A 12,505-nucleotide genomic window follows, 5' to 3' on the forward strand; every position below is an offset into this window, starting at 1 on the left:
GTCAGACTATAACAAAATGAAGAATTTTTTAAAGTATCAAACTTATATTTGCATTTATATGTATATACATATATTATATATAAACAAATATATATATATATACATACACACACACACACACACACACACACACACATATATATATATATATATATATATATATATATATATATAAAAATCTGTGATCATTTTGTTTAAAGAAAGGATGGGATAGAGAAATCTACAAATATTAGATTTTAAATACATTTATAGTGCATGTCACTACTTTTGTGGAGTGAGCCCAAATGGGAACTGACGATATAAAAATAATACCTCCCTTTCCTTCTGCCCAGAGAGTAAGTATGGGGACTGAATGGTGAGACTCTGGACTAAATTGGGTTAACCTGGTCTAGGTGCATGAAATAAAACTAGAAATTGATGGCTACGTGCTTCCCAACTAACCTTGACATTTTAATTTGGTACTGAACTCCTCACAGAGGAAGCCACATCTGTCTCTGTCATTCCTCAGCATTCCTTTCTCAACTCCTCTGCCTCTCTCCAGAAGCCTACCACCTAACTGTCTTAAATCTGTCAGCCCCTTCTGGTGGCACATTTTTACCCTCTTCCTCCCAGACCATATCAAAACACCCATCTTGCAGGGTTTGCTGCCGGAAAGTCAGGAGAAAGCAGTAATTCTAATTCAGGTGTGAATGAATCTGGATCCTCCAGGAAAAAAATTACAAAGAGGATTTTTAAATGGCTGATGGCGTTGGTAGAGACGGGGCTGGGAGGAAAACACCTGAGTGGCTCTGGCCAGTCCCCCATTCTCCTCTTCAAGATCACCCCAGCCTCCCTCAGTTCTCAAGTTATATAAGGGCTCACCATGGGAGACCTGCACCATCACACTGTCTAAACCCTCACGAGATTAAAAACAACGACGAAAGTCACTGCCTGGGTGAAAGCAGGAGCTGAAGTCAAACACCTCAGAATGTAGAAGGTCTCTGTAAAAAGGAAGTTCCCACTGGGACTGAAAATGTGAAAAACCCAAAGCAAACTGCATGCACAATGATTTAAAAGCACATGTGATTTAAAAAAAAAAATACCCTGGCCTTACAATACTATAACATGGTTCCTACTTCTGTTATTTTAAAAATATCCTGTTACCCAAGAGTTGGGCAAAATTTAAGACATAACATATAAAAAAGTACCACTAATGCAAGCTCATCATTCTATAATAGATGGGTCTTTTTGAAGGGTGAAAGAAGACTCCATCAGTCCGTTAAAGAAGAGCTGAAAGGAAGGCAATCCAATGACAAAGAAAGTGTTGAGAAGCCAGGCTGAGTGGTGCACGGTGATTCCAGAGATTTGGGAGACTGAGGTGCAGGAGGATCTCAAATTCAAGGTCAGCCTGGGCAATATAGCAAGACCCTGTCTTAAAATTTTAAAAACTTAAAATAAATAAGAAAACAAAGTGTTAAATAGAAGGTTTTAGAGTATCACAGAAAACCTAAAACCTCTCTGGGGTTCAGTTTCCTACAGTCGCAGCAAGTACAGCAGGGTATGCGATCCAGTCTATAGTCATGGGCATGAGATAACACACCCTCACATTCAGCAATCTCCCTACTGCAGTGAGGCATCTCAGGGGTGGAATCATTCATTTCCAGAACACACAGAAGCTCCTTCTGATGTACAGAAACTCAGTACCATTCTGGGATGTCCACTCTTGAAGGAGAAGTACAAGCTAAATCTTAAAACCCAAAAGAAGTTTGACGCTCCAAACTTTAAGGGGTCACCTGTTCCCACTCAGATATTTATGTATCAAGGAGAGAATGTCTTCCGCTTCAGGAGATTAATCCACTCACTTGTCCATCCTCTGAGAATCCTCACTGAAAGTGACATCTGAATCCTGCTCCTCTTGGCAGCACTAGCAAGCACAGAGATGCTCCATGAACAATGTGTTCAGCATCTCAGAACATCAAAAAAATGCTGAAGTGTCCTCATTCAATGTTTCAAATCCTAAGGCTACATTTTCTTTCATTTCATTTTATCAAGGTCAATCAATATCCTGTTTGGGGCCAATTAATTCACACTACTCCATTCCTTATCTAAATTCTCCAAAGACGTCTTTAAAAAGGCACCTTGACCAATTGCTATAACGCAGCAAACAGTACATGGATAGAAGTCAAACAGATTCTAGAAATAAATGTTTTGTCATATGACAGACCCACAGATGACTGGTTTACACATTTGGTCCCAAGACTTTTAACACAGGTACCTATACAGGATCTCTTCTATTGATTCTGCTTTTGAAGGGGCAGCTAAGACACCAAAAGGTAACTTGAAACCAAGTTTTTATTATATAACTTAAGTGGATGTCTTTGACTGGCAAAGGCCAAAGCAAGAGCCATTCCTAGGTGATCTCACATAAAACTAGCAGTTCTCTGGAAAGAAGGGCTTTTCCTTACTAAAAATGTACTTAGCAATGACAAGAGGGTGGCCCTTAGGTAATATTTGCATGGAGCACCAGATTTTTTTTTTAATGGCAGACAATATGCTTTACATTTTTGCAGTACTGGGGATCAAAGCCAGGGTCTCACACATGCAAGACAAGTAATCTACCACTGAGTTACATCCCCAGCATGGACAGCTGGATTTTAAAGCTCAAAAAAGATTTTAAGTTTGGCCTGGGATTGTGGCTTAGCGGTAGAGTGCTTGCTTCGTACCTGTGAGGTCCTGGGTTTGATCCTCAGTACCACATAAAAATAAATAAATAAAATAAAGGTATTGTGTCCATTTACAACTTAAAAAAAAAGATTTAAGTTTTAGATTAATGGTATGCATATTCTTGTTTGGCAGCATTTTTTTTTTACTTCATACATCAGCATTACTACATAGTGAATTAGCATTTGATATGGTTTATATCAGTTTAAAATAATATACCCTGCCTAGTGTAGTAATACAAGCCTAAGTTCCAGCTACTCAGGAAGCTTGAGTTCAAGGCCAATCTGAACAGCAAAGCAAGATCTCATCTCAAGAACAAATAAGAGGGCTGGGGATGTGGCTCAAGTGGTAGCGCGCTTGCCTGGCATGCGTGCAGCCCGGGTTCGATCCTCAGGACCACATACAAACAAAGATGTTGTGTCTGCCGAAAAAAAACAAAAAATATTAAAATTCTCTCTCTCTTTGAAAAAATATTTTAAAAAAGAACAAATAATAATATCCAGGTGCAGTGGCACATGCCTGTAATCCCAGCAGCTAGTGGAGGCTGAGGCAGGAAGATCACAAGTTCAAAGCCAGTCTCAGCAACTGAGACTCAACTCAACTCTGTATGAAAATAAAAAAAAAGTGTGGGGATGTGGCTCAGTGGTTAAGCGCCCCTAGGTTCAATTCCTAGTATGAGATTATATATATATATATATACACACACACACACACACACATTTATATCTTCAAATACTGATTGCAATATTAATATGAGTACATAAAAGAGGATATAAAATTACAGATTGCTTTCCTAAAATGACTGCTGCAAAACACAGAATGTATCAACTTTTATTTTTATTCTGATCAAGTTTTAATATATAAAAAGGTCAAAATCTCACCAAGATTACTTGCCAGTGGAAAACTGATTTATAGATTTATAGATTACTGGTACAAAACCCAAAATGGTAGGTACTCAGTAACTATTTCCTGAATGAATAAAGAAAGTTATGTACTTATGTATGACATTCAGTTCCTCCACCAACTTGAAGTTTTCATAAGACTGTAAACATTTTGTTGTACAAAAAGGAATGTAGTCACATCAAAATAAGGAAAATACCTGTTTAAAACAATGCAGTTATCTTTGTAGCTCCTTAAAGAAATAACTATTGCAAAGAAGTCTTGTTACAATTATTATACTCCTTTCATAAGCATAGACATTTGATTCCATCTTTAAGGGGGAAAAAGTTCTCTTTCCCACCTAGTCCTCAAATTCAAAATAGAACTCCAGCAATTACTTCAATAATAGATAAATTGCATGCTTTTTTCCCTATGAAATACATAAATCCAATATTGCTTCTTCCTTCCCACTGTAGTACCTGAATGAAAACTGGATTCCCACTGCTGTCAGCCTCTGGCTTCTTCCCCAAAGTAAATTAAGGAACAATTGTGTGCATCTGCTGGGTGGTTGAGCCTGTGTCTAGATTAGACACTGTAAGGAGCAAATCTGGTTCACAGTGAGGCCAGTCAAACATAAAAAGTGGATGTGCACCACCAGAATCTTTATGCTAATAGATTTCCTACTTACAGAATTCCTTAAAAGTAGTTCTGGAAATAATCTGGATTAGGGCCAAGCAAGTACAACCAAACACTTTTGTCAAAAGCTTGCAAATACTAAGTAGTTTTTTTTCCCCCCAGGGTCTCAGGTAAAGCCCATACTCTACCACTAAGCTACATCTTCAGCCCCTAAATACATCCTACAATCTTACAGTGAGCTTATGTGCATACTTTTGTTTGGTACTGAAGAGAGGCACAGTCTACAAAAACATTAGCAACAACTATGACATGTAGAATCTAAAATTCCATTAGTATTTTTCCCTAATGAATGATCTAGAGTAAAATTACAAACTCTATTACCCATACTGTTCTCTGAGGCAGGAAAAAAATGCTGTGATTTTCATGCAAAGAGAATAAATATGATGATGCAGGATACAGTGTTAAGCTATTTAAAATGGAGTATGTGGGCTGGTGGCATAGTTCAGTGGTATACTATGTGTTTTAGCACATGCAAGGCCCTGGATTCAATTTCTAGCATCCCCCCCAATAAATAAAATTAAAAATAAAATATATTAAATGCAATGACACTTAGGAGCTAGCATGCTGCACCATTAACTGAATCATTTCAATAGCTTAGTGGTGGGAAAGGGGACTGAAACTACCCTTTACTTGTAACACAACCCACTGAACCAAATTAGAGTTGACAAGTTAAAGGAATCATTACAAAACCTACCTCCCAAAAGCCAGATATTTCATAAGAGTAAAAATCCCAAATCCCATAATCTTTTTTATCCCTGGGGGCATTCATTTCCTACCAGTCCCATAAATGATACACTTGTTACCACCATCAAGACTTTAAAAAGAAAAAAAAAAAATGAGTGCAGCAGTCCTCCCCTACCCATGGCTTCACTTCCCAAGGTCAACAGTGTGAATATGCTAAATGGAAAAATCCCAGGAATGAACAATTCATACGTTTTAAATAACTTTTATTACGGTATTTTGTTATGCTTGTTCTACTGTTTTATCATTATTGTTAATCTCTTATTGTGCCTAATTTATGAATCAAACTTTATTGTATGAATTCAAGTCTGGGAAAAACGTAGGATATATAGGGTTTGCTACTAGCTGTGACTTCAGATATCTGCTGGGGGGTCTTGGAACACATATCCCATAGATAAAGTGGGACTGCTATAAATTCATTTTAAGTAGTAGATTCTTCATTATTTTGTTTTAAGTCACCTCTTCTAATGCTTTAAGGTGACTTAAAGCATTAGAAGAGAATCAAAGCATCAGTGTGTGACCTCTGTCTTATGAGTAAGTCTGTAATAATGCGGTCAGCAGCGGGCTCAGAGGCACCACTTGATGAGGCCTGTCGGTACTGAGGTTAGAGTGAAGAACTAATGAAGGAATAATGACTGAAGCTTAAGTACAGAGGGCATTTCCTGGGGATTAACAACCATTCAGGAGACTTGGTGGCCTCAAGAAATGCCACTGGCCAGTCATTAATTCCTGGAAAATGTCCTGGACCTCAATCATTACAGTGATTTTAATAAATACAGAAGGAAAAGTTTAATATTGGCTTTCTACTTAAACTATAAACAGCTGTTTCATACTTAAAACTGCTCAGACTTCTCAGCGTGAGTTCTTCAGAAGTTACTAAAGAGTTCCTTAAACATCTTAATGTTCATTAGAAAAAAAGTTTATTCTAACAGAAGTGAAAAACTAAAAATTAAATACGTGCAAAGAGGACTGAGGATGTAGCTCAGTGATAAGAGAGCTTGCCTAGTATGTGCAATGTCTAGGTTCCATTCACAGTGAAATAGAGGGAAAGAGAAAGATGCAAACAGAACAACTTTATGGAGTGTTTTAACAAAATGACACTTAAGGCTAAGTCTTAGCCTTAGACAACGCTAAGATCTTGTTTGAGAGTCATAATCATAAACAACACATGGACCCTCAAATGTGAATATAACTTGGGAGTTACCTGACAATAATTCAAGAATAATAAAAGCATCAGTATATAATTTTATAAAACTGATTTATCTCAGGTAAACGAAAGACTGTAGCAGGGGGATCGAACTCCTTATAACAAAACAAAACCAACAATGACCATGACAACCAAAAAGACCCTAATCTTTTGTGGATTGTTAAGTCACAATTCTCTATGACACCAGTGTCAAGAGACCAGCAGACAGATCCAAGACAACTCGTTTCATTGTTATTCCAAGTATGTATATGCTTCAAGAAACTTTCTTAGACTTTTAATTACTAAGGTGCAATTCTAACCCAGGGTTTAAGGATTTCTAATTTATCAGGAAATAATATGAACATTGAACATTTATTTTTGCTTCCAATGAAAATGCAAACACAAACTCCTATCCTTAAAAACTCTCTAAAACAACCTACCTGTCCGAAATGGAATACTTATACCAGCAGTACAGAAAAGACACACAGCCTACAGGTCTTGTGTATTTTTAGAGAACTGTGCTGTTTATATTGCCATTCACAGCCCCTTTCTCAGTTGGCCTTGAGGCTTGCCAATTAGCTAGTAAACCTCTCAAAGGGTCAGTTTGTCCAGAACTGGAATTTCCACTTTGGAAAAAGCACAGAGGTAGGTACCTGACATCTGTCCCTGAAAGGCCTGAACTACACCTCCAACTTTAGGGCCAAAATTCCTACTTCTGCTCAGTGTCAAGGAGGCTGAAGTGGTAAAACCTCTTATGACTACTGTTGCCTGCAGAACTGGATCCCCAGAACCTCTTGTTTCTGGCTCCTAGAGAAGAGTATCCCCAAAAATGAGTGTAACTTGAATTACACTCATGAATACATTACTCTAGGTAAAATAATAAGGGAAGAAGCATCTAACACTTTAGGCCCCAATCCCAGTCTGGACTTTGGTACTTGGTACTGTTGAGGATTAAGTAACTTTAGGGTGGATGTAGTTCCACATCTTTGATAAAGGACCCTTGAAGCCCAGAGAGATGAACTGATTTTGATTTGCCCAAGTAGGTTCCGTGTCTAGGCTAGCTTGCTTGCTCTGGTGCTCCAGTGCCACTCTATCTTCCTCCTACCCTAGATGTTGAGCTTGGGAGAGCTAGGGACAGACACAGGCAGAAATGTTTCAGTGCCCCACAGCAAGCCGGCTGGGAACCTCCTATACACTTCTGTGTAGTCTGACTGTTAGCACAGAGACCAAATTCCCATCTGAATAATAACCTTAACAAGTGATTAATGAGTGAATTTAGTTTATGGAAACTACACCCCCAAAGGTCACTTTACATTGGATTTGACTGCACCATACAATATAAAGGGGGCACTCAACTACTTTTCTCTCCAGTCTCCACCCCTTTTCTTACCAAAAAAAAAAAAACAGGAAATGGGATTGGCATGTTTTCTTTTTAATAATTTATAACTTTTTCTGCCTTCCTAAGTTATGGTGAGTATGTAATGGAGTATTTTAATACTTTATTCAAATGTTTTAAGTAGCTTTTCCATATATATATGTGCTCCTCCCCGCACTTAAGAGCCAGCTAATCCTTTTGTTCTGGGAACTTTGAAGTTTCTAGCATTACTGCGCAGCAGTGATTTGTTAGGTAGCACATCCCCGCCCAAATCTTTTATGGTTAGGTGTAAACATCCCCCCTGCCCAGAAAAGCACCAAGAGAGTTAAACTTCAAAAAGTGAAGTCAGATTCGATGCAGTATAGTGGCTACTTTAAAAAACTTCCCCCCTACCCAGATATACGTTTAGCACAAAAGTTAGTCCCGAAGTGGTACCAGAGAAATATTTCATGCATAGAGGTTGGTTTGGTTACCTGGGTGGGGGAAACAATAGCAGGTGAAACTATTGTGGGAGAATTGGTGCTTCTGTGCCCATTGGCTTCTGGAAGAAGAGGCAGGGGGTCGTGTTTCACGGAAACCACCACCACCGCATCCACAGGCTCCGAGGGGCGAATACAAAGTCTTTTGGGGGAAGAAGGGCCGCAGATTTCCCCGGACCCGAACACTGACTCGTAAAGGGCGCGCTTGGGCGCTGCCTCGGACTTCACGTCGGGCCCGACCTGGCTGTCTTTGGGAAGGATATAAGTGTTCCCCAGCGAGGGCGGCTGGGGGCGGTGGTGGTGAGAGGGATGGGTGGGGGGATGGTGGGAATGGTGGCGAGTCGCCCCGTTCAAAGCCTCGGCGTAGCAGCCCTGCGGGGCCGGAGAGCCCAGTTTGGTGCCAATACCCGCTATGCTGTTGAGTGTGGCGATAGAGACAGCGCCGATGCAGTGGTTGGTGTAGGTCTTGGACAGCTTGGCTGCCTTTGAGAGCATCTGCATCCTGGTGCCCAACAAGTTTTTGCCGATGGCTTTGTTCTCGTACCAGGTCACATCGCCCTCACTGCAGTGGTCCCGTGGCCGTTGGAAGAATGCCTTGCACAGGGGATTGCGCTTCGACAGGTACTTGACGAAGCTGGCATAGGGGCAAAATTCGGTGCCTGTCTCGTACATGCGGGGTAAGTTCTCCTCGTCGCTGCTCTCAGCGCGCTTCTTGCTCCAGGACGACGAGCGCGACTTGTGGTAGGGCCCGAGGGACTTGAAGTAGACGAACTTGCGACCGTCCTCGTCCATGGCCAACCCGAAAGAGTCCTCCTCCAGCTCCCGCTGGTTCTCGCGGCCGCGCGTGCAGAAGTACATGCACGTCTCGAACCAGACCTTGTTGAGCAGCCCAAAGGGTGTGTTGGTGCTGAAGACGCTGGAGGTGTAGAGCTTGCGCAGGTCAGCGCGCGTGATAGCTTGCTTCTGTACCACCGGCCCGGCGCCCTGCTCCTCGAGCTTGCGGATGACCGCGGCCAGCGTCAGGTTGGCGCTGCGCAGCTCAGGGTCCTTGGTGAGGTCGAGCGTGCGGCAGTACGGGGGCTCGTTGAGGTAGCGGTTGAGGGAGCTGCGGATGCTGATGAGCGACGACTTGCTGTAGAGCTGGCCGCTCTTAGAGCGGGCCTCGGCATAGAAGGAGCGCAGCACGCGGCACAGCGCCCCCTTGTCCATGGTCTCGAAGTCCGGGCTCTGCGCTTTCTCGCTCAGGTACTCCCGGAAGATGCGCACGGCATAGCGGGTGGCCAGCCGTGTGTTCTCGCTCAGCCGGGCCCGCTCGGGGCGCTGCAGCACGTCGGGGTCCAGCTCCGCGCCGTCCCCGGCCGGCCCGCCGCGGGCCCGGGGCGCCAGCAGTCGCGGCGGCGCCTCGGGCTCCAGCGCAGCGCTCTGGTCCATATTTATCATATGGACCGGCTCCGGCTCCAGCTCCTCCCCGGCCGAGTCCTCAGGCTCCAGGGGCTCGTCCCAGTCCAGCCCCATCTCCTCTTCTTCCTCCTCCTCGTCCTCCTCCAGCCCCCCACCTCCGTCCTCCTCCTCCTCCTCGTCCCCCGTTATCTGCACCTCCTGGATCTCGTCCTCCTCCTCCTCTTCCTCCTCCTCCTCGCCCGCGCTGCAGTAGTGAGGGCGGCCGTGGCGGCGTCCGCGGCCCCCAGCACTGCGCTCGCCCTCGCCCCGCTCCCCATTGTTCTCGGCGGCGGCGGCGGCGGCGCTGGCGCTGCCGCCCGCGCTGGTGTTACAGTCCCCGCTGCCAGGCATTCTCGCCATATTGCCGTCTCTCTGCCAGTCCTCGGGCAGGGCGCATGCGCTATATTGGACCGCAGCGCTGAGAGCTTTTGTGTTTAATGACCTTCAGCTACCGGGAGGCAAAGCCGGGCTCTTAAAGGAGCCGCGCTCCAATTGTCATTCCGGAGCGCTGTTCTGGAGGGGCAGCGGCGCGCAGGGGATGCAGGGGAGGGGAGGTGGGGGTAAGTTAGACTGGGAGAGGGTAAGGGACGGAGGTTGGCAGGACCTTCTTCTTCCCCTACCCCGCTCCCCACTTCTAACAAAACTTTGAAGGAAAAAAAAAATAGGAAGGGGAGGGAGAGCTGTCGATGGGGGCGAAACACTCCCAACTTACCCTCTGGCTGAGAGGCGCGCGGGCCCGGGCGGGAGAGAGGGAGGGCCGGCGGGAGGGCGGGGCGGTCTCGCGTCTCTAAGTAATGCCCGAGGAGCAGTGCCCCTTCCACCGCCCCCTCATTGCCCCCCGGAACCGGGGATTCCGGGCGGCGGCTGCGCCGGGCGGGCCGCGGGTGCAGCTTCGAGAAGCCCGTGTCTGGGGCCGCCTGGAGCGGAGTGGAGCAGGCAGGTTAATGAGCAGGGTGGAGGAGGCACTTCGAGGCCCCGCACCCTCTCAGCGCCCGCGGCCAGGGCGCAGCGGGCGAGGCTTGGGAGCGGGATGGGGCTGGCGGCGGCGGCTCCCCCACCTACTTGCTGGCGGCGAGGCGCGGGGGCCTGGGGCCAGCAGCGCGGCTCCCAGCTCCCTTTCCGACTCTTGCAAAGGAGCGAAACACGCCCCACGTCAGCCTCATCCCTTTCGACTTTTCCAACTGCCACTTTTAAGCTGTCATTAAAGACCTGGGGCGCTCCCTGTAGGTCTGGGGCAAGTCCGCGCCGGTCTAGCCAGCCTCGGGAGGGAGCGAGAAAAAAAGGTTGGGAGGGGCGGGTGGGAGGGGAGACGCAGCAAGAGGCTCTCAGAACCCCAGGGACCCCTTTCCCACTCCCCCAGACCTCGGCCCTCCCAGCTCCCCAAGCAAAATAACAACACCCTCCGGCGAGGCGCTCCACCAGGTTGGCGTTAAAGCAGCGCGGGTCCCCAAGGCCAGGCACACAGGTGGTCGGAAAAAGTGAACTTGGGTCTCGGCCGCCCCCGCCGCGCCACAATTCCGGCAATTCAGAACCCCAGTGCGCTCTCACTCGAAGTTTGCCAACCGCCATTCGTTCGCCCTCGGGGCTGAGCTGCCTCCGGCGCGCGGGGGCGGGCACCTCGGAAACTGGAAAGGCAGCCAAAGACCTCGCCGGGTCCCGCTTTCCCATAGGAGACGCTGTCCCACTTCCAGCCAAACGCCTGACCCTGGCGCGCCCAAGCTCCGGGCGCGTCCTCTCGTCACCATCTCTCGCTCCCTCGACCCAGGGGCAAGCGCCCCAGTGCTGCACCGGACCTCTGTTGTTCTCTTGGGCTAAGCAACTCTGGCCGCCTCCAGAGCTCGCACTGCATCCTAACTTTCCCCTTATCTGGCAACCCGAGTGTCCCCTGGCACGCTGGCCAGCTCCAAGTCCCAGGCCCAAGGAGAACCGACGGTGTCAGCCCAGGAGTGCGCCCCCCCCCCCCCCAGCCAGGCCCTCTCTTCGGGAGGTAGCCTTGCTAGCTCCTCGAGTGCGTCGTAGAATTTGTTTCAAAGTTCGAATTCTGGGCACTTAAGCTATGTGAGGTCTGTCAACTGTCCTTTGCCCCTTGTCTGGCTCTCCCGACTTGTTTTAGGGAAGTTTATAATTTTACGCATCAATAAAAACCCACCCATCAACTTATCATTTAAAAAGAAAGAGAAAGGAAGGGAGACTAGGTTTCTGGGTCGCGCGGGCATCTAAGTGGGAGTTGACTACATCTTCTTCAGAGATCATTGCTTGCTTTCTGCGTGCCTTGGCCCTGGACGCCTAGCAGCGTCGGGGAAACAGCGCCAGGTGCGAAACAAGTTAAAGCAAGTCCCAGCCTCACGGGCCCCCTCCGGCTCCTTGGGGAAACACACACACACACACACACACACACACACACACACACACACACTTTCTCCTTCTCTCCCTCTCATCCGCCCTGCTTTCCGCAGAGAGCCTTCCTGGGAGGCAAGGAACTCTGAGGTTGCACCCGTCGTAAATTGTTCCAGAGAGGTGGTCCGCTTTGTTCACAATGCACTACGCGCCCCACCCGCCCCCAGAAATATGTAGAAAGATAAGTTTGACAGAGCCTAGGGCGGTGGGCAGTTTTGTCAGTTGCACACAAGGACCCAAGCTCAAGAGCTGGCACACATCAGTCGTGCACTATTTCCGGAGGGCTGGCCCTTTGTCCCGGGATGCCCCCAGGTTTTCCGGCCACCCGCCACTGGAGCGGAGAATTTCGGCAGCGCTTAGAACTCAGGTGGGCGCCAGGCAAGTAACCCAGCAGGGGCCACTGCTCTGGCAGCCCCCACCGCCAGCGCAGTGAACCCAGAGCCCTCGCTGGTTACAGGGTGGGCTCCTGGTTGGCCTCGGGGTCTAGGCCCATGCTTCGGCCCATTGGAGAGCGGTTCCCCACTTCTGCAGGGTTGGGGAGCGCCCCCGCCTCAACATACACACACCAGATCCATTCCCTGCAGGGTGAGCTGCTTTGAATTGCTTGCAGTT

The 12,505-nt window shown here is 47.0% G+C and overlaps 1 protein-coding gene across 3 annotated transcripts in view; it reads right to left on the minus strand.

The window, feature by feature from the left end:
- KCTD1 (potassium channel tetramerization domain containing 1) overlaps positions 1–10,704 on the minus strand; it is a 100,655-nt gene extending 89,951 nt beyond the window's left edge. The window contains exon 1 of one of the 3 annotated variants that reach the window (XM_081263496.1): positions 10,209–10,704. Coding sequence is in view for 2 of the 3 variants with exons in the window: in XM_081263494.1 (XP_081119620.1) it covers positions 8,051–9,856 (1,806 nt within the window). In the remaining variant the exon portion in view is untranslated. Of the gene's footprint in view, positions 1–8,050; positions 9,911–10,208 lie in introns of those variants that run through there. The other 2 variants (XM_081263494.1, XM_081263495.1) reach the window with 2 other exon arrangements.
- Positions 10,705–12,505: the final 1,801 nt, after the last annotated feature.

The sequence above is a fragment of the Spermophilus citellus genome (genome assembly GCF_964194105.1).
Source record: "Spermophilus citellus genome assembly, chromosome: 12".
Taxonomy (NCBI): domain Eukaryota; kingdom Metazoa; phylum Chordata; class Mammalia; order Rodentia; family Sciuridae; genus Spermophilus; species Spermophilus citellus.